The sequence below is a fragment of the Pinus tabuliformis genome, chromosome 1_1 (assembly GCF_031772625.1).
Source record: "Pinus tabuliformis cultivar Carrire ecotype Pingquan chromosome 1_1, CPIR1, whole genome shotgun sequence".
NCBI classification, from domain to species: domain Eukaryota; kingdom Viridiplantae; phylum Streptophyta; class Pinopsida; order Pinales; family Pinaceae; genus Pinus; species Pinus tabuliformis.
In genome coordinates this window covers 814214599-814237347 of record NC_142297.1, presented here as the reverse complement: position 1 = coordinate 814237347, position 22749 = coordinate 814214599, and the positions used below count along the sequence as shown (strand labels likewise).

Genomic DNA, 22749 nt, shown 5'->3' with positions numbered 1-22749 from the left:
TCACATGGGTAAGGCATATGTGTACGTCGAAGATTTGTGCACGAATACCAAGATACATGCGCGCTAGCTAGGGTATAGGCTCAGCGTTGAGTAGAGGAGAACACATTACCACCACAACCCAATTTGAATTAAAATTCCATACCAAGCATAGATCTAGGTTAAAGACATTATGTGGAGTGCACCCCACCAAAGGTTAAACCTCCATGACCAACATTGGTAACATATCCAATTACAAAGGACACAAGCGTAAATCCTCATGACCACCATGAAATACTTGCCAATCACACCAAGGTCGAAAGGGACCTTGACTTACCTCTAAAAACCCCATTTTGAAGAGTAATGAGAAAAACATGAGAACAATTACATAGGTAATGCTATTCTTATAATTTCATATGAGAATGAAATGAGGGATAGTTAATACCGTGTCTTTAATCTTTTTAAATAAACATAGAAAGGTAACTACATGACAAAGTGTATGTTATTGGAAATTACATTTATGCAAATATATAGTTTGAGTGGACCTAATGGTTAATAGCATGTGTTTCCTCTTAAGAGGTCAGAGGTTTAAAACTAGAGGGGTGTAGAGTATGTATGCCATTGTAGCGTAATCAAATCCCTACGCGGAGGTGGGTCCCTTGTCCCACAAACAAGGGGGTCTCATACACTAATGTGGTGTCTGTTGTGACCTTAAAAATGGAAAAATAAATAAAAATTATTATAATAGGAATTGTGACATTAATGATAATATGGAGTTTTTACATACCTTTTTTTTTTTTTTTTTTTTTTTCTTTCACTTCTGGTTCACGGATACCATGGTCAGTGGTCCGCTACGTCCAGGATCGGAAGTCTCTAGGGTGGACCCCACCCGAAGGGGGTCACACCCCTCGGCCATCACAGACCTAACCCCAAGAGCTTTCGGGTTTCGACCCTGTGACCTCCCATTGGCGAGGCCCCGGCTTGACCGATTGAGCTAACCCTTGGGGCTGGAGTTTTTACATACTATTTGAATAATAATAATAATAATAATAATAATAATAAAGTTTAATGTCAGTTGTAAATAATATTTCGATGTGCATGTTGGCTTAAAAAATTAATAAGAGAGAGGTTTACCATTTTTTAAAATATTGAAATCAAAAATAATTTTGTATACTATATAAAACAAGTGAAAACTTAAAAAAATATTATTAGTGTATTGATTCATTTTAAGTCCAAATTTACCATAGAGGTATCAAATTTATAAAAGTACACACTTTCATCAAATTTTGCATTCCAGAAAAGTTCACATATTGAAAAATTTAATCTCTTGATTCATGATAGATACATAATTAAGATAGATCTTAATAAAATAAATTATATTTTTGTTGACCCATAATATTTAATAAACCATAAAATTAATAAACAATATTGCAACAAAATTTATTTATAAATTAACACTATTCAAAATAAAATCATATATATTAATAAAATTTCTTACGCATATAAATGAAAAATAGTATATATGAAATATACACTGAAAAATATTATATATGAAAGTATACGACACTCATGTATATTAACCCACAAACTATATCACGAAGTGTCGCACATTTAAAACTAACTAAGCCATATTTAATGAATGTGCCAAACCCTATTTTAAAACTGGAAGTTAGTATATGGATGTTTACTCGATGCTGTAAAACAATATTCTATTGAACATTTGAGTACCAAAACGGTTTTTCTCAACAGAATTCAACTCCATTGAAATATCATACACATACGAATGACAACGCTTGTAACTGTTTTTTACTTTTTTTAATTAAGTGGGCCGCATGGTATGTCCTGGACACATCATTTATTCTCAGCTACAAAGTACGTAATATGCTATAAACCCACAAGTTTAAGATGCCATTTATTATTGAGTTATGTGATGTAGCAATTCGTTCACTGGTTTGGCTCACGATGAATTTGCATAGTTAGCCTTGTAATCACTCCAAAGCTCATCCACAGACTTGCCAGTGATATCGTTGAAGAATCCCAGGCCCCATCCATCGCGCATTTTCGAATTCATATTGGCAACGAAACCAGAGGCAACGGTGTCACAATACTGGAGAAAGTAGGCAGTGACGGAGTAGCCGTCGTCCCACTTGTCACCGCTGCCGGGCTTAGGCCATGTAGAGGGGGCAAAGCCCGCAGTGAGGCGAACATAATCCGCAATGCCTTCGATCAGCCCTGACGGCGCGTTGCCGTTGCCGTTCCACTGCCAGACGTGGGTCATCTCGTGGTACAGAACGCCTGTGATCTCAGTCTTTACATCGCCCTGATAATCGGCAACGTACTCGGCGCTCAAGTGGATTTGGTCGTTGCCTGTCCCGGCGACACCGCTAATGCTTTCTACAATGAGAGTGACCGTCTGCACGTTCTTCCTGTCGGTGGACGTTTGCTGGGCGAAGGTCTCCCAAATGAATTGCGAGGCGTTGTACATTATCTGCAAGGCGTTGGGCTTTCCGATCTCGTTCTCAAATCTCTTCCCACCGTCGCTATTCTGGACAGAGTTGGTGACCACGAAGTCCAAGGCGTGGGTGCCTCCGACGGCCATTGCGAGAAGAAGTAGAGCAATACGTTTTGCTGCTGCCATATCCAGCGAGAACAACAATGGGCCAAATCAAATTGTTAATGAGTAAAGTTTGGGAGAGGACTTGATTTCTATGTAGAAGGGATGGAGGAGATGAGGTTTATATAGAACGAAGGAAGGGAAGAAGAATATATGCATGCTGCCGCGTCTTTGAACTTTTCCAACTACTAAGGAAAGGGAAGTATATATACATGCCGCGTTTTTGAACTTTTCCAACGACTAAGGAAAGGGAAAAAGAAGATATACATGCTGCCGTGTCTTTGAACTTTTCAGACGACTCGCAATTTGCAATGCAACGCGTAATGCAATATTCAGAGTTGTACACGCAAACGTAAGTGGATTGAACGAAGCAATGGCTTTGATTTCGTATAGCGAGGTTTGTAGATAAAATTTTGACATTTTGCTTTGATAAAAGAGGGTAATTTATGTCATCATTCATTAAGTATTTTGGGTTTAGCGGATGAGCCAAAACTTCAATTCCCATTATTGACATTGGTTTGTTCGGATGCTATGATCTAGATAGAGTGAATTGTAATGTCCTACAAATAAACTAATCAAGATGATTTTGGATATAAAGTAGTTGTGTGGAGAGCTCCAAAGGTTAGTTTAGTTGATCGAGTTTTTTTTGTTAAGTATTTGATGAGTTAGGAGGTCATCAAGATGATTTTGGATATAAAGTTGTTGGTCGAGTTTTTCTTGTTAAGTATTTGATGAGTTAGGAGGTCACGGTCTATACCCCCTACAAGTGTCCGCCCTTGGGGTTAGGCTTTGCTTATTCGACTCGATGATACAACCCTTTGATGAGTTAGGAGGTCACGGTCTATACCCCCTACAAGTCTCCGCCCTTGGGGTTAGGCTTTGCTTATTCGACTGGCTGATAGATCCCTTCCGATTAATTTGCCTTGATAAAAATAGTAATATCTAAGTGTCTCTATAATTTTGAAAATTTTATTTATTTATTTTTTAATAGTATTAAACCATTTTGTTATTAATTATTACAATATTAATTTACCAAGAGTCTTGAAAAGAAATATTATATAATTTTGAAATTTTTATTTATTTATTTTTTAATAATATTAAACTATTTTTATATTAATTATTACCATATTAATTTAGAAAGATGTATTTTCCTTTATTTTCTTACTCATTATGAATCTTTTCTTTATTTTATTAAATTTATCCATATTAATTATACATTTATCATTTATCAATTACGGCAAATATTATATCACAAAAATATATATATTTTCCTTTTCTTTTGTCTTCTCTTACAAGATTAAATCATTTCCATGTTAATCATCACATTCATAAACCTTCCCTTTTAAATGTAAATTTCTCAATTTTTAGTTCTATTTGTTTTTATACAATTAAACTATTTCCATAAAACCCTCAATTTTTAGTTGCTTCTTTTTATTGTGCTAGAGAGAAGACCATTTTAAGTGTTGCTTAATTAAAAAATAGAAAAAAGTTAAAAGTTAAAAGTGATATAGGTGATGAGTGTAAACATTTAAATGTTGGTTCAATTAATAATAAAAGGTTAAAGCAATAAAAATAATAAAAAATTGATTTCTTATATAAATTAAAAGTTAAAAGTTAAAAGTGATGTCCTTCTGAAGCTCTATCGAGGGGTGGGCGCAACTCCCAGTGGCTATAGAGGTAGCGGTTAGAATCGACCCCATGCCAGGCGAGTCGCGAGGCTGCCCCTGTCACCGATTTCATTGTAATAAAAAAAAAGCAATGTCCTTGATGAGTGCAAACATTTAAATGTTGGTTCAATTAATAATAAAAAGTTAAAGTAATAAAAAATAATCAAAGTCAATTTGTTATATTTTGATTTTGTGAATAGGTTTTGTTACAATACCCTGCCCCAATACCATGGATTATCAATATTACATGCCCAAAAATCATACTATTTTTTCACAACCAAAATATTTTATAAAATATGACAAGATTCTTAACCATGGATATTTACCCTCATTTTACCATGAATATTATTAACTTGTAACTTAATTTTCCTTTGTTCCAATACCATGGGCTAAAACCATGACTTACCAATACCACATGCCCAAAAAAACATAGCTTATTTCACAATCAAAATATTTTAGAACAATATGAAAATATTCCTAACCATGGATATTCATCCCCACTTTACCGTGGATATTATTAACTTGTAAATAGACTTTGTTATAACACCATGGGCCAATACCATGGCTTCTCAAAACCACATGCCCAAAAAACATAATTTATTTCACAATTAAAATATTTTATAACAATATGACAAGATTCTTAATCATGGATATTCACCCCCACTTTGCCATTGATATTATGAACTTGTGAATAGGCTTTGTTATAATAGCATGGACTAATACCATGGCTTATCAATACCACATGATAAAAAATCATAATTTTTTTCACAATCAAAATATTTTTCAACAATATGACAAGAACCATGGATATTCACCCCTACTTTACCATAGATATTATTAACTTGTAAACCTGCTTTGTTACAATACTATGGCTTATCAATACCACATGCCCAAAACCCATAACTTATTTCACAATCAAAATATTTTATTTTAATTTAATTTTATAACATTTTTTTAATTGAAGCTAAAAGGGAAAATGTTATAATTACTTTTGAGATATATCTAAATCCTCTATCCTGACGACTAGTAAAAATATTCCAATAGAAATTAAATTAAGGCTTTAATAAAATTGAAAATAAGAATATTTTCATATTTAAAGATGTGGAATTTATTCCAATAGAAATTAAATTAAGGCTTTAATAAAATTGAAAATAAGAATATTTTCATATTTAAAGATGTGGAATTTATATAATATAAATAATATTAGTAAGAACCAACATAGATCCATCTTAACTAAGGATCCAAGTGATGACAGCAATAAAAGTGAAGGGGAGAGAGGGGGAGGCGAGAGGGGGTGAGCGGGAGATGTGGAGGAAAGAACAAAAGAGAGATGGAAAGAGAGTGAGGGAGAGAGAAGATGACGGAAGAGAAAGAGATAGTGATAGAGTTAGAGGGAAAATATATATATATATATATATATATATATATATATATATATATATATATATATATATATATATATATAGAGAGAGAGAGAGAGAGAGAGAGAGAGAGAGAGAGAGAGATGGAGTTGTAGGGGGAGACAGAGGGAAGGAAGAAGAAAGACATAGAGGAAGAAAGGTGGAGAGAGAGAGTGGTGACAAGGGAGCAATGGAGAGAGAGAGTGAGGGAGCGAGGAGAGTGGGAGGGAAGAGAGAGAGAGGAGAGAAGGGGAACCAAGAGAGGCAGAGAGGAAAAGGGAGGGACGAAGGGAGGGAGGGACAAAGAGATAGATATGGAAAGAGAGTGTGTATGTTTAGAGGTGAGATAGAGAGAGCAAATAAGAAAGAGACGCATATCTACGAATATATATTGTATAGTTTTATATAACCATCCTAGATCTATCTTAACCCAAGATTTATCTTAACACAACAACACATGCACACAACACCATATGTACATAGCGTAACATGTACAACATGCACACACCACCACATGTACATAGGACTGCATATCCAACCTTTACATAGCATCATTTGTACACAACAACACATATCCAACATGCACATAGCACTATATGCACACAACGTTGCATATACATCATGCATACAGTACAATATGTACATTTCACCGCATATCCAACATCTGCATGGCACCATCTGGCACTGCATATGAAATATCTGCACAACACTACATGCAAATAACATCACATATGAAACATGTGCAGAAAAATAGTATCACACATCCAAAGCCACACTGTCTTTATGATCTGAATTCGAAACTACTTGAAATTTGTTTGCAAGGTATTCAATTCAGAATTAAAGATGTTTAAAAGATTTCCATGTCTTGCAGAAAGAAAACACACGAAATTTTCAGCTATTCATGACTCATTTAAGCATAGCAGAGTTAATTCCTTTTACTGTTTAACACATTAAAACGAATTTTTTCTGCAAAATAAATCAACCACAAATGCAAAAGAAGTTGATAAAGCAGTTCACCCCCTCCAGGGATACGTCTGCTGGGTCCAAAGCTCTCAACCGGGCTTGTCCTTGTTTTTATTAAATGCTCAAATTGAAAATACAGCTGAATAGAAGCATCTATAGGAGAAATAGATGGTAGAAATGGATTTAGAACACTTGAATCCTTCAGGATTGACTATTGGATCACCTCCAATGGGTACCTGCAACGCTGTACAATCTTCCCAATACTGGGCCCTGGTGGATCCTAGAACTTCCATGGCTTCAAGACATCTGAAAATGACCTTTGATGGCTGTAATACCTGCACCAATGGCTTTAGAAGGTCGAAAATACCCAAAATCAAAAAAAAAATCGTCCAAAACCACCTTTCCTAGCCAAAGTTATGGCCATTTAATGATCCCCTCCAGTTTAGCCTAAAAGAACTCCAGCTAACTTTAGTGAAGGTCCAGTTAGGCCCGCCAAATATGGCGGGCCCGCCAATTTTGGCGCTCCTGCCAGATTTTCCGCCAAAACTGCAGTTACATTAATTGTTTGCCTCGGATTTCGTGCTGACCGTTTGGGCTGGCGGTTGGGGCTTAAGCCCGTGGTTCTGGGTCGTGGTCATATGGAAGGCGGGGCTGGCCCTTAGGGGCTGGCCCCCTTTGTTTCCCACCCATCCGCAATTTAACAGTTTAATTATCATTTGTTTTACCCATTGAACAACAGTTGACTGCGTGGCTGAACGGTAAGGCCCTTGGTTAATTAGTTGGAGGTTGTGGGATCGAACCTCCTTAACACCCAAAACTTTTAACATGCGCCCCAAGAGCTTGCTGACGTCATCTGGAGGCCACGTGGCAGCCTCCGGGCCTGCCACGTGGCAGCTTCTGATTGGCTGCTCCGAAGGGAATATTCCCTGGAATACTCCAAGGAATATTCCTTTTTTAATTTTTTTTTGAAAAATTAAATTTTCTAATGTTAGGGACAAATTATTCTTTTTGCCATATCTTCATCATACGACGACCGTTTTTCGAACCGTTTGCGGCGCCGGAATAGGGAGGACGAGAACTTTCCAGTCATTTAACTTTGAACCAGTTCTGAGCACTTTAAATTTTGAGCATTTTTACGACACTTAGGACATGAGCACCTGATCATGCCTCCCCATTGGGAAGCTTTTGGACCCCAAAAGCCTTCAAATACCTGTTAAATAGGTGAGGGTACAGCTCCCTCACTCTATCCACCTCCATCCACTTTGCCTTGTTCGGTTTGCTGCCTTTGAAACCAACCCAAACATAATCTACACTGCCCCTTCTTGAAGTGCGTGTCCTTCTGTCAAGGATTGTATCTTCTTTCAGCTCATCTAAGAATTCTGGCGAGAAATCTTCTATAGATGAAAGCTGAATAGCACTTTCATGATCAACAATCAAAGGAGGTTCATACAAACGTAAGTTCTCCACATTGACAACAGAATACATTTGCATGTAGGAAGGCAAATCTAATTGAAAAGCATTATTTCCAACCTTCTTGAGGATTTTGAATGGACCATAACGAATAGGCTTCAGCTTTTTACCTTCTCCTTACATCCTTTCTTTGCTAATGTACAACCATAAATCATCCCCTTCTTGAAACTTGTGATCGACTCTATGCTTGTCGTGTCTTTCCTTGTACTTGCCTTGACTCTTCTCAAGTTGTTCTTGAATTTGCTGATGTATTTGCTGAATTCTCTTAATGAATGAACGAGATTTCTCAATATCACTATGTCCCTCAATGGAAACATCTTTCTCAAGAATGAAATCAAGAGGTGATTTTGGCAAGTAACCAAAACAAGCTTCAAACGGTGAGGTGTTTGTGGAAGAGTGCTTGGCACGGTTGTAAGCATGCTGTATGTAGTGAAAATGTTCATCCCAAAGCTTGGGATGCTTGCTGTAATAACCTCTCAAGAGGTGCACAATGGTTTTGTTCACAACTTCGATTTTTCCATCTGTTTGCGGATGGAAAGCAATACTTTTCTTCAACTTTGTGTCCATCATCTCCCATAGGTTGGACCAAAAATTCCCCACAAATCTGGAATCCCTGTCACTAATAATGGAAGTAGGCAAACCAAAGTGAATCCATACATGATGAAAAAATAATTCAGCAGTTTGTTCGGTAGTTATAGTTTTCTTACAAGGCATAAGTATACACATTTTGCTGAAACGATCAACTACTACATATAAATAATCATGTTGCTTTCTAGATTTTGGCAAACCTCCTACAAAATCCATAGAGATGCTCTCCCATGGTCTAGAAGGTACCAGCAAAGGAGTATACAAACCAAGCTTCCTATTGCTAGGCTTGCTTGTAGCACATAATGAACAACCTCTTATGAACCTTGAAACAGAATCTACCATGTGAGGCCAATAGCAATACCTCTGTAGATGTGCAACTGTTTTGCTCACACCAAAATGGCTAGCAATAAGAGAAGAATGAGCTTCTCTTATGACATTTATCCTCTCCCCCTGTGGTATACACAACTTGCCCAAATGAAACAACAAATTGTTATGCATGTGATAATCATTTTCCTCTACATGATTCCCTTTACTCAAGTTAGCATACACATATTTAAAGTCATCATCAGATGCATATTGTTCTATGTAACTATCATGTACAATGGAATCATTCTTAAGTAAAGTAACAGCACCAATAATAGGCCTTGAAAGCATATCAGCAACCTTATTCAAAGTACCTTTCTTGTAGCTTATTACCAAATGGAACTGTTGCAAGAAGCCCATCCATCTGAAGTGTCGTGACTGTTGTAACTTGCTTTGTGATTGCAAGTACTGTAAGGGCTGATGGTCGGTATGTATAACAGTTTCTTTGCCCATCAAATAGTGTTTGCACTTTTTGACGCTTTGTACCAATGCATACAACTCCTTATCATATGTAGGATAATTTACAACAGCACCATTAAAAGTTTCAGAATGAAAAGCAATAGGCTTACCATGCTGTAGAAGAACTGCATCCATAGCATAATCACTAGCATCAGTTTGTATCTCAAATGGCTGTCTCAAATCCGGTAATGCAAGGACTAGAGCTGAACTAATCTTCTCTTTCAAAGATTCGAAAGTTTTTTGCTGCTTGCCTCCCCATTGGAAAGCATCCTTCACACTTGTCACTGCATGCATAGGAGCTGCTATAGAAGAGAAGTTAGAGATGAACTTCCTCCAATATTGAGCTGCACCCAAAAAACTTCTTACCTCTGTTATGGATTTGGGAGTAGGCCAATTCACAATAGCCTGAATCTTAGCAGGATCAATTCTCAAAGCACCTCCTCCTACTATGTGTCCCAAATAAACCAAAGAAGTCTTTCCAAATTCACACCTTGACATTTTAAGAAATAACTGATTCTTCTTCAAAACATCAAGTACTTTCTTAACATGCATGACATGATCTTCTCTAGACTTGCTGAAAATTAAGATGTCATCTAAGTAGACAATAACGAAATCATCAAGAAAAGGACGCAAGACATCATCCATTACCCGCATGAAAGTTGCAGGTGCATTGCACAAACCAAACGACATCACAAGCCACTCAAAGAGTCCTTGTTTGGTTTTAAAGGCTGTCTTCCAAATGTCACTTTCTTCAATTCTTACTTGATGATATCCACTACGCAAGTCTAACTTAGTGAAATATCGAGCATCTTTCAGCTGGTCTAGCAAATCATCTATCCTTGGGAGTGGGTAACGATTCTTTACCGTTATCTTGTTCAAGGCCCTGAAATCAACACAAATACGCCAAATGCCATCTTTCTTTGGAATCAATACAATCGGTGACCCACATGGCGAAGTACTTGGCCTTATGAAACCCTTGTCCAACAAGTCCTTGATTTGCTTCTTTATTTCAGCATTCTCCATAATAGACATGCGATACATGCCTATGTTTGGAAGAGGACAATCTAGATGCAAATGGATTTCATGCTGAATCTCCCTCTTAGGAGGCAAACCTGTTGGCTCTTGAAACATCTCATGATATGCATCAACTACATCATATAGATCTGATTTAAGTTTTGGATCACAATTGTCAAATGACTCATGATTCACATCAACCTTGGGCTTAATCATAAGAAGAACAAAATTCTTACTTGAATTGACCAGCCTTTTTACCTGTCCTGCATTCACCATCGCTATATTTGTCTTCTTGCGATGAGCTCTAACAATGAACTCCTTGCCATCTTTGAACAGATGATATTTTTTTCATGGTGATGAAAGATAGCTTTCCTGTCAAACAAGTAAGGACTTCCCAAAACAATTGCTGCTATATCAAAAGGTACCACATCAAGTTCAACTGTATCAATAAAATGTGCAGTAATTGCAAAGCGCAATGTGCACTTTCTTGAAACTTGTAAATTTACATCCTTGCAAATCCATCCAAGTGGATATGGCTTCGGATGTGGAACGGTCTCAAGTTTAAGCTGCTTGACCAAGTCCTCTGATATAAGGTTTGCTTGTGACCCACTATCAAAAAGTGTGTCAATCTTAGTATGTTTTGAAATCACCCTCACATGAAACAGTTCAATTCTTTCTTCCTCCTTAGGAGCTTGTACATGACAGTTTGAGGTACTAGTGCTGGCTTGAGTTTCAATTTCTTTTCCCTTCAAGTTTTTCAAACCCATGGCTGCAATTTTGGTTTCATCACCTGAATCATCCCCTAAATCTTGTGGTGTAGATGTAGTAGCAGCAGTTTTCTGTTTCCCTTTGGATTTGTTAAATTGAGGTCTTTTTTCAGGATGTAATTTCCAACAGTTTTTCTCCTCATGGCCTGGTTTATAACAGTGTTTACAGATCACTTTCTCACTCTCTTTCTTGACAGATGCATTCTTTTTTCCCTTTCCCTTGGAGGTTTTCTCTTTGTTTTTCCCCTTGGGGGCCTTGTTTCTACCCTCTTCAAATGTGTTTTTTCCCCTTGCCTCTAAATGGGTAGCTTGGACACAAACCTCATCCAGGCTAGTAGGGTTAAACATCAAGATGGTGTGTCTAAGGTAGCTATGCAAGCCACCGATGTATTTCAGCAGGGTTTCTTGGGTCTGTAAATCTACCCCTAACAAGAGAGCTCTTCTCCTGAATTCTTGGGTGTAGTCTTGGACACTCTGACCCTTAAGTTGTCTGAAATTTTGCTAGTTCATAATGGCTTTCTGCATGTGAGCAAGAGGATAAAACTGTTTTTTAATGGCTAACAGAAATTCAGGCCATGTTAAGGTAACCTTACCAAATTTCTTGATCTCCTCTTTAGTCTTGGCCTCCCACCAGACCAATGCTGCTCTATCCATTCTCAAAGAAGCCAACTGAATCTTTGTGGCATCATCATGCATATTTTGGATCCTCAAGTAAACTTCCAACTGCCTAATCCAATTGTCAAGCTTTTCTACATTCACTTCACCATTAAACATAGGTAATTTGAATTTTACATCAAGCTTCAAAAAAGGACTTTTTCCAGAGGATCTATGCTTATGAACAGAAGAAGACGAAGATGAAGAGGAAGAAGGTGAAGATGGGGGTGGAGGGTCACCATTTCCTCCATGTCCTTTCTTGGAATGATCATCATCCTTATTACCTCCTGAAGAGCCCTCTCCTTCATGTGGATGTTTGGACCCTTCTCCAGCCAATTTCTCATTTCTTTCTTGGTACAATATCCTCGCCATTTCAGTGAGGTGCAAGAAAGCCTTTCTGAAGACTATTTCTTCTTCTCTTGGATCTGTCTCTATAGGAATTTCTCCTTCATGTTCAGACATCCTTGAAGCTTCTGCTAAGACTCTTGAGGGTGAAATTGAAGGTGGAGGTGATGGCTCTCTGGCCTTCCTTGACTGAGGATTCTCTCATTCTCTAGTCAACTGTCCTTCCCCTCTTTTAAGTTTCAACCTGGTAAGCATCAATACTTTGCAAGACAGTTAGAAGATCTTTGCACAAAAACCCTGAGCTCTGATACCACTTGATCTGAATTCGAAACTACTTGAAATTTGTTTGCAAGGTATTCAATTCAGAATTAAACATGTTTAAAAGATTTCCATGTCTTGCAGAAAGAAAACACATGAAATTTTCAGCTGTTCATGACTCATTTAAGCATAGCAGAGTTAATTCCTTTTACTGTTTAACACATTAAAACGAATTTGTTTTGCAAAATAAATCAACCACAAATGCAAAAGAAGTTGATAAAGTAGTTCACCCCCTCCAGGGCTACGTCTGCTGGGTCCAAAGCTCCCAACCGGGCTTGTCCTTGTTTTTATTAAATGCTCAAATTGAAAATACAGCTGAATAGAAGCATCTACAGGAGAAATAGATGGTATAAATGGATTCATAACACTTGAATCCTTCAGGATTGACTGTTGGATCACCTCCAATGGGTACCTGCAACCCTGTACAATCTTCCCAATACTGGGCCCTAGTGGCTCCTAGAACTTCCACGGCTTCAAAACATCTGAAAATGACCTCTGATGGCTATAAGACCTGCACCAATGGCTTCAGAAGGTCGAAAATACCCAAAATCAAAAAAAAATTCGTCCAAAACCGCCTTTCCTAGCCAAAGTTATGGCCATTTAATGATCCCCTCCAGTTTAGCCTAAAAGAACTCCAGCTAACTTTAGTGAAGGTCCAGTTAGGCCCGCCAATTTTGGCGCTCCTGCCAGATTTTCTGCCAAAACTGCAATTACATTAATTGTTTGCCTCAGATTTCGTGCTGACCGTTTGGGGCTGGCGGTTGGGGCTTAAGCCCGTGGTTCTGGGTCGTGGTCATATGGAAGGCGGGGCTGGCCCCCTTTGTTTCCCGCCCATCCGCAATTTAACAGTTTAATTATCATTTGTTTTACCCATTGAACAACAGTTGACTGCGTGGCTGAACGGTAAGGCTCTTGGTTAATTAGTTGGAGGTTGCGGGATCGAACCTCCTTAACACCCAAAACTTTTAACATGCGCCCCAAGAGCTTGCTGACGTCATCTGGAGGCCACGTGGTGGCCTCCGGCCTGCCACGTGGCAGCTTCTGATTGGTTGGTCTGAAGGGAATATTCCCTGGAATATTCCAAGGAATATTCTGCGGAATAAATTTTCTAATGTTAGGGACAAATTATTCTTTTTGCCATATCTTCCTCATACGGCGACCGTTTTTTGAACCGTTTGTGGCACCGGAATCGGGAGGATGAGCACTTTCCAGTCATTCAACTTTGAAACAAATTTGAACACTTTAAATTTTGAGCATTTTTATGACACTTAGGACATGAGCACCTGATCACTTTACCAACCAACCTTGCTTCTAGTGTCTTATCCATGCTTATCCCAACATGTCACAAACCGCAATACTTCAATTTGTTGTTCTATCCCTCAGTATAACATATCCATAACATAAGCATAATATAATCACATAATATCAACTTATAACCATATGATATTGACCTCATATATTTGTCTTGACTACTCTTCCACTTGATTCCTAATGAGCCATGAATCTCTTCATGTCATTCACCTACATAAGAAATCATTCCTCCATGAAAACAATCCCTGAAAACCTTGTCAGACAATGACATAAGTGCATAGATACATACATATATAATCATTAGCATAAAAAAATCATCATCCTTTTATAAAATGACATACATACATACATGTATATATATATAAAGATCGCATAATCATGATCATAAAATAATTACCAAATAACATAAGGTCTAGGTTAAGAGAACTTCTTTATTTGTGCACAACATTCATAATGTTGAGAACAATCATTCCCAACATAGATAAGGCATCCGACATCTCAGATCCATTTACTTTACCTTTTCTGGTTACCTTTATTATGTATGTCCTGTCATCATCCACTTACCACAATGGACCCAACCAGTCCAATAGACTATCATAGTTTTGCCTTTCACTGCTCTTACTCATGCACTGAGATTTATTTGAGTCTTACATCACCTGTTGGGTAACACACATCTCTCCCCAAGCTCCATTTCCCAATCAATTCCTGAGACTCAAAACATAAAAGGCAAGAACATGAGGAAAACAAGAGAAAACCATGGCAAGCCAACAACACTACGACACTGCAAACAAAGTGGCATAGCTATGCACCAAACATAATCAAAATCAAAAGTCAAGCGCAACAATCACAAAATACAAAAAACATAAGACTAACAACAGACACCATGACTCGATCCCATGGTTCCCATGAAAATCTCAACCCAAGCCTTCTTCAAGATTTCATGGAAACCTCTTTACCGTGCATATCCCTGCATCATACTTTGATAAACACATAATTGTCAGTGGATAAATAAACTTAACAATAAACCAGTTACCTTACTTGATGTTCCAATTACATTGTCTGCTACTGAACACATCCACACCATGTCTCAAGGGACCACAATCCTTTGACAAATCCACCTGTAAGTAGAGACTAGCTAATACACCTATCAAGTACATGTTCATGAATCTAGCACACATTCACATAATTTCAAACAAAAACAAGGTTAAGAATACTTCCTGTATGTAAAGAACTCATTCATTTGGAATTAGGCAAACATAGCCAAAGGAATTATTACCCCAGTCCTTTATTTTACCATTTATCTTGCTGCAATTGAATCTTATTACATGCTATCACATCATCCAACTATTAGTTATATAGGCAAATCATTTACTACCTTGTGATGTTAATACCAAGCATGTTTCTTGCAACTTCTCGCACATGTCAACCACATTTTCTAAATATCAGGACAATCATATCTATAAACCTAATGTATATAACCCTAATAGGTATAAAAATTCTTAACTTACATACTTGCATGCCAAACATACAATACATGTATGATGATCTTCTCTTACCCCAAAGTCTAGTGTTGCAACCTCATTATGATGATCTACATCTCTTACTCTCTCTCATCCAACACATTAGCATCATAACATACCAATATCACCCTGATGACCTAACACTACTACATGTAGGGGAGTTTTAAGACAATATTTGAGCCAATTGTCTTAACTTAAGACAAAAAGAAACTTGTGTATTGTCTCTAAGCGGGTGTGGGAAAATATAATGTCTCAAAAATTTGTCTCTATAAAGACAATATAGAACACATATTATTATTGTCTCTATAGAGACAAGAATTATTGTCTATTAAGAGACAATTTGATTTGTCTCTCTAGAGACAATTTCATTTGTCTCTCTAGAGACAACTTCATTTGTGTCTCTTTAGAGACAATTACATTTTTGTATTTTTAGAGACAATAGCTGAGATTAAAAACATATTGTCTCTATAGAGACTACATGTCCATAATTCAAACTATTGTCTCTCTAGAGACAATATAAAAAATTATTTAAAAAAAATAAATAAAATCATAATTCAAACTATTGTCTCTCTAGAGACAATATAAAAAATTGTTTAAAAAAAAATTAATAAAATCATTTTGAATGTTCTTTCAAAGTAGTTTCACATTCAAAGTTCACAAATAGTACTTGTGTATGAGAGAAACCACCACAGAAATTCCTGTCTGATAGAAATCAGCACATATGGGTTATTAATACTACCTTTGTTTAGCAAGAGGGGATTCAATTCATTACTAAATTTACGCCCAAGTTTTACTACTTCAAATGGGAGTCAGAAGTTTGGATTTAAGATGCTACCTTAGCTTTGATAAGTGTTCCACCTCCCAGTTTTACTATAGTTAAAGAAGAATCTGTAGGCTATTGAATGGAAACGAATTTAGATTTAGACAGTGCGAATCCTTATGCAGAAATCAATTGAGAGCCCAATTAATGAAATGGCGATACCTTTATGTGTTCGACAGACAACATACCCACAAGAATACCCAGGCAAGCTTGATAGCCACAATTATCAACTGTACAAGATTGTAGGAATTTCGTTGGTGGCAAGTATGGGTTAGTTTTATGCTTCAATCATGTTATAAAAAATATAGCTTCATTGCTCAGCTGGATTACGTAGTATTATAGAGTGAGTACGATATCTAGAACTGGATTACACATTATTGTAGAGTGAGTATTCTTTCGCTTGAATGGTCTGTAATGGAACATTTTTATGCCTGCCCAGTTATTTTAACTTCTTTTTCAAAATATTTTTGATCATTGTTGAAAATTAATACTCTCAACGGACTCATCACAAATATTCTTTAACTGATCACTTATCAAAAGCTTGTGAGGTTTCTTATGTAGCCCGTGAATTATTTTGATTTTAACTGAGGAAGACTCGCTTATTACATTTGATAACAAAGGCATTAGCAATCGGCTCTACAGCAACCCACTTCCCTTTTCTAAGTACTTGTAAACCGCTGACATCGCCTTGCATTAGAACAGTGATGCCACCTGCGTCTGAATGGCTTCTTAAAGAAAGGGTAACATCTGGGTTTGGGCATGGTGGATAGTAATTTACAAGTAACAACTATCCGTGTTCCCCAAAAATATTATTCAAGTAACCAAAATGGAGTCCTAGAGCTTCAGAAATTGCATCCAGCAACAGCGCCCTCACCTCCACAGCGTACTTGCCTGCAATTTCCCTGTAACAAAAGCTTCAATATTATATTAAGCTAAACGGGTTATGATTGCTACTTTAATGGTTAACATAAGGTTTAATGGCTACCTATAGGCTGTAGGTTTTTTAGGCCAAGAATCGATGACTTCGTGTAATGGAAAACAAGGGTGTCTCAGATAGTCCCTCTAGTTAAGGACTTCATCTTTGTGAATATTGAAGCTTGTAGCAAGCTGAGCCAGTTGCTTTGGATCCTCTGAATAGAGGCATGCACGATCTTCCATCAGCATTTCGAAGAATTCTTTGGCGATTCCCATCATGTTTTTCATCACCCTCTCTGGTACCCTGTGGTTCACTATCTGATCATATCATGCAGCTTCAACCATATTAATACTGAATTTGAATATAATTTTTTTTAAGAATTAATGTTCATAATTGAGATTTTGGAAGTTTATTGAGAGATATTATGAGATTCAAAATTCAAATCTTAAAATTCAAAATTCAAATCTTCAAAACAGTTTATATCACAATATCATGAGATTCAAAATTCAAAGCCTCATGAATCCAATCCGTTTCGCAAAAAAAATCATAACTTGGGACATTGGGTATTGAAGGTTGTACCTAGAAAAAGCCATCCTCCTGACATGCACGTTGGATTTGTTGTATGACAGTGGTTTTGCTAGGGCCATCTAGGTGTTTCAGATCCACCACTGGAATGCTCTCGCAGAAAGATACCTGAGACATGTTGGGTTGCTCCTGGGGAGGCAAAATATATTTGTTCTGCACCTCAACATTGTTTATTCCATTGTACATTAGTTTCTCAACACCATTAGCATTGGTCTCAGTGTGAAGATCCATTCTAGAGGACATGCATCTTTATTTCCTCTTGATGTTATTGTGAATACAATCTTTTCTCCATACGGATGTTGCACGACTTCTAATGGAAGTTAGAAATTGCAAGTTCGTATTGCAGAAATTGCAATTTGTAGAGCCCTGAATGGAAACAGAGGCTATACGTAGGTTCAACCAATAGTTTTTACCACGGAAACATTGACAGTTGCAACAGAAAGTGTCCTGGATGAAAAAATATTATAAACGGAGGATTTGGCCCGTATACAAGGTATTAGCACTTACTTTATAATATAATTTATTCTGATAGTCTAGCAGGTAAATTGTTCGTTGTAAAAGCTCTATGTAAACCAATTTTAGAGTTAAAATAAATCCTCAGACATAGCTAGAATTTTCAGAGAAAGTTTTAACAAGCCATAATATATTACAAGCAACAATCATCGCAACTAGCATTTCCCCCAATAGTACACAACGAAAGGCACTTGAGCATTCTTGAAATATTTGAAGAGTAAAAAAACTTCTTGTGCAAAATGTGCAAGAGTATATAACAGAAAAAACTGTCTTAGCATATAAAAATAACTCTGTAATGGAGTTGAACTAAGATAGCTTAGCCAACTCCACCGATGAAAACATCTGCACAGTACCCAAATCACATATAGAGAGATGCGATAATGCTATTCTAAGCCCCAAATACAAATCAGAATTAAATGTCAGAACTCAAGAGCAAACTCCAATGATACAAAACTAATTGAATCCACCAATCCCTAAATATGCAAAAGCATCTTAACGAAGCTATTCAAAAGCATCATCATTGTCATTCGGAAGGGGTTGGGCCGCAGCTGCTACAATTTCTGCCTCGTACCTGACAACATAAAAGATTGTAAGCCAAAGTTTCAATCTTTTAGAAATGGAACAAATTATTTCAATAAAAGTTAACAAAAAATAATAATAAAATAGCATTCTACTTACTACTGCTGTGTTGCAAGGTCTATCTGAACCTCAGGAGGAGGAAGAGCAGGTGACTCTACAAAATGAAGGTTTGGATCCCTATAAAAATAACCCATTATAGAATCAATGCAATTTTTTTAATATAACATTCATATTATGGAGCATCATAAACTAGATTAAAGGTTCACCCTAAGAGCTTCTGTGCCAAGTACATGAATGGCTTCTCAAAGTTGTAGTTACTTTTTGCAGATATCTCATAGTACTGAAGATTCTTCTTCCTATGAAAAGTAACTTGTTTAGCTTAAACTTGCCTATTCTTCACATCAACCTTGTTTCCACAAAGAATAATAGGAATGTTCTCACACACCCTGAAATTGACAAAGATATTTAGCTAATCGGTTCATGCAGTTGTGCCACCACACAATTAAGGAACCTTCATTTCTACTTAGAGATCCAACCCCTCTACAAAAGAGATACCTGCAAAGATCTCTGTGCCATGTTGTGACATTCTTGTAAGTCAATCGTGCAGTAACATCAAACATGATAACTTCGCATTGCCCATGAATACTGCAACAAACAAAATCCCAATCAGTAAATAAGAAGGAAACAAATAAATAGAAGTGGAAAAACACGGAACCCTCGCCAATTCAATTAGGAAAATGCCAACAGAAACAGGAAAAGCAAACTAGTATTGATCAAAACAACCAATAACAAAGTCTGTCTATAAATTCAAAATTAGACTAAATTAAAATTCAAATAAATAAAAGTGGAAAAATATAGAACCCTCACTAATTCAACGAGGAAAATGCCAACAGAAGCAGGAAAGGCAAACTAGTATTGATCAAAACAACCAATAACACAGTTTGTCTATAAATTCAAAATTAAATTAAATTAAAATTCACAATAAAGAGACATAAACGAGTAAAATAGAGTGCTGATAAAAAGGAACCAAAAAAGGGCTCATAGTTGCTCCATTGTCATTGATATTGAGGTTAAAAGGTGTTGCTACTGAGCCCACACTACATACATATCAACACGGGAAAATAGAATTGATAAGTCAAAAGTTCACTTGGGATCGATCCAAGTTTAAATCCATGTAGGACATTTTTAAACAAAAAGTTGAAAAGGCACCCCAAAAGCTCAAATGTACAGTGCTCCAATCAACAGGTGTCTACTACACCTGCAGAGGATGAAAAAAAACACTACTTTCGTAAAGTCCCAAGAGACCTAATTTCAAGTGAAAATCAAAATCAGTCTGGAAAAATACATAAATGGGAAAATAATCAAACTAATTATTGAGGTACCTTAACCACATTTTGTCATTAAACCTTACTTGACTGAGCTATAAAGTTGGGTCAGCATTTCATCCTTGGCTTTGTCAACTTGACAAAGCACCACAGCCTGCAAATCATCAAATCATCAATTCAAGTATCATGGACTGAATAAACACTGAGATTCTGTATGGTTGTATTGTGTGCTCATCCACATGGATGTCTTACTTTGCGAACATTTGCAGCAAGACTATTCAAAACAGCTTCCACATAACCACAGACTTCTTGAGCCATCATTCTGAGCTCCTCCTCCAGATCTACAGGCCTTCTTACCATGGTTTCCTGGATTATAAACAAGAAAATCAAACTAAGGTTGAATATTAAGTTGGGAAATATTTTTTCTATTTTCATCGTTGTATATGGTCATGGTCTCCTAAGCTAAAATGTGTATTAATTCTTAAGTTATTTAATAGCAAACATTTTGATTATGTACATGTGCAACTTACGATGGAATTTTATGTGCTTCATTGCCTATATGAAAGTGTTTCAATACAAGCTATAGTTGTTCACGATTATATTATGGGTTACATAAAGTAGTCTTGGCCTCTGGCCAACTAAATATTGCCTACCCTCTACCTTATATCTATTTAAGTTTTAACAGTGGAAATAGTTTGTCTTGGAGATCGAAGAAAACTCAAAGGATGTTAGTCCTAGCTGAAAGCAAAGACTAGCAATCTATTTTCATTTTCTACTAAATAGTTCTCTACCAGAGAAACCAAACTTTTTGGTTCCCTGTAATTATTCATAAGTTGAACAATTGTCCAGCAACACAATGCCTACTTATCTGAAATATAATTGTCAAACAGAAAATAATGTGACTAGCATGCATTTGAATGCAGTTTACTATTTTTTTAACCTTAAACAGACATGTGAGTACTCGATAACATAAATAACAAAATAAATATAACATGTCCTCCTACTGACAGAAGATGTGAATTGATACTCTGTTTCAATTTCTGAGATGAGAGAATTACTTATGAGAATATTTAAGATATCTGCACATTCAGACTAAGGTGGAATTCATCGAATGTTTAAGTTCCCTCCCTCCCTTCAAAAAACCCAAACAAAAATCATTTATCGGTCGCCCGAAGGATGAAAACATAGACCCACGGACAAAAAAGTAAAATATTGAAAAATCTACCTAGCTAGTGGGCAGGTGAAGAAGATGATAATTACTACTGAAAACACTATAAGTCCCATCCATCTATTCGATTCCACGATCTCGACATGCCCATGCCCTATCCATTTTTTTTGCTAGAAAAATAAATAAATAAATAAACAAACACCTGAAAAAATAGAAAACCATTGGAATCAGATGTATGAAATCAAATATTGTTAATGATTAACATATAGCATCACAATAGATACAACAATGTCAGGTTTCTTGTACAGTCCAATCATAAGGTGCTTTATAATAACAATTTAACATCTAGTAGAGTAGATGAAATGAGAATACTATGAATAGAAATATATGCAAACAAATACCATGAAACATTCTTATTTCTCATAGCATACCAAGAGCGATTCATGGATATCCTCATGATCCCATGATGTTGATCAACTACTATGATTCCTTCTGACATACATACCCCACACTCAACACTTCTAATCAATGAATATGGTTGGTTAGAACTCTGTGAAACGAATCAGGACCAATTTCTCTAATTAATATAGATGTAAGGTATCAATCTACATGTACTTGGTCATCTGGAAATAATATATTGATGTGCAAAGCAGCTCACAAATCATAGAATTTCTATTTCATGCCCTGCAAAAACTTGTAAACTCAACCACGAAGATAAAATAATGAAATTAAACATCATTTTGAACTGTTAAAAATAGAAGGAACGAAGGCCAAGTACTATGTAATCCACACAGTCCACCAAGTGAAAAGGCTAGTTGGCCTTGAGTTGCATCTGTGGCTCGAGGAATATCAGTCACTATCCTGAGTGAGATCACCAATACAAAAGCAAAAATTATTGTTTATTCAACTTATTGACTATTATCTTAAAACAACTGTAAATAACCTAGTAGAATCCAACATAGTTCCATTTAATCTAACATAAGAATGTACAAATCTATCTAATCCATAAGAATATCAGTTCCATTTAATCTAACCTAAAGATATTATAAATCTATCTAAACCTCGAAAATATCACACCTCAATGCTTAAAAGTCAGTATTTAAAAAAACTGACAAAAAAAACTCGATTCAAGAGTTTATCACCTTAGGTAAAAACAACTAAAAAACTAAAACAAAACAAATTAACCTCACAAGCTAGAAGAGACTAATCTTAACTAAACCTAAAACCAAAAAAGTTTAGACCTAAAATTATTCATCTTAACTTCTTGTTATCTTTAAGATGATGAGAACAAAAAAATTACTAAAACAAAAAAATTAACCTAGTAAACTAGAATACATTAATCTTCATCAAACCTATTAAAAAAGCATCTTAATCTCAAAGGATATATCAACTTAAGCAAAATACAGGAGAAAAT

The 22749-nt window shown here is 36.3% G+C and overlaps 2 protein-coding genes across 2 annotated transcripts; both read right to left on the bottom strand.

Moving 5' to 3' along the window:
* Positions 1-1668: 1668 nt before the first annotated feature.
* On the bottom strand, positions 1669-2750 carry LOC149216551 (uncharacterized). The gene has a single exon (XM_089391234.1). The coding sequence runs from the start codon at positions 2612-2614 to the stop codon at positions 1934-1936; it is 681 nt and encodes a 226-aa protein (XP_089247360.1). The 5' UTR covers positions 2615-2750; the 3' UTR covers positions 1669-1933.
* Positions 2751-17036: 14286 nt separating this feature from the next.
* LOC149216550 (protein DMR6-LIKE OXYGENASE 1-like) lies at positions 17037-17981 on the bottom strand. The gene is made up of 3 exons (XM_089389997.1): positions 17768-17981; positions 17398-17482; positions 17037-17151 (listed from the first exon to the last, which is right to left on the bottom strand). Exons 1-3 carry the CDS (start codon positions 17979-17981, stop codon positions 17037-17039), a joined length of 414 nt encoding a protein of 137 aa, XP_089246123.1.
* Positions 17982-22749: the final 4768 nt, after the last annotated feature.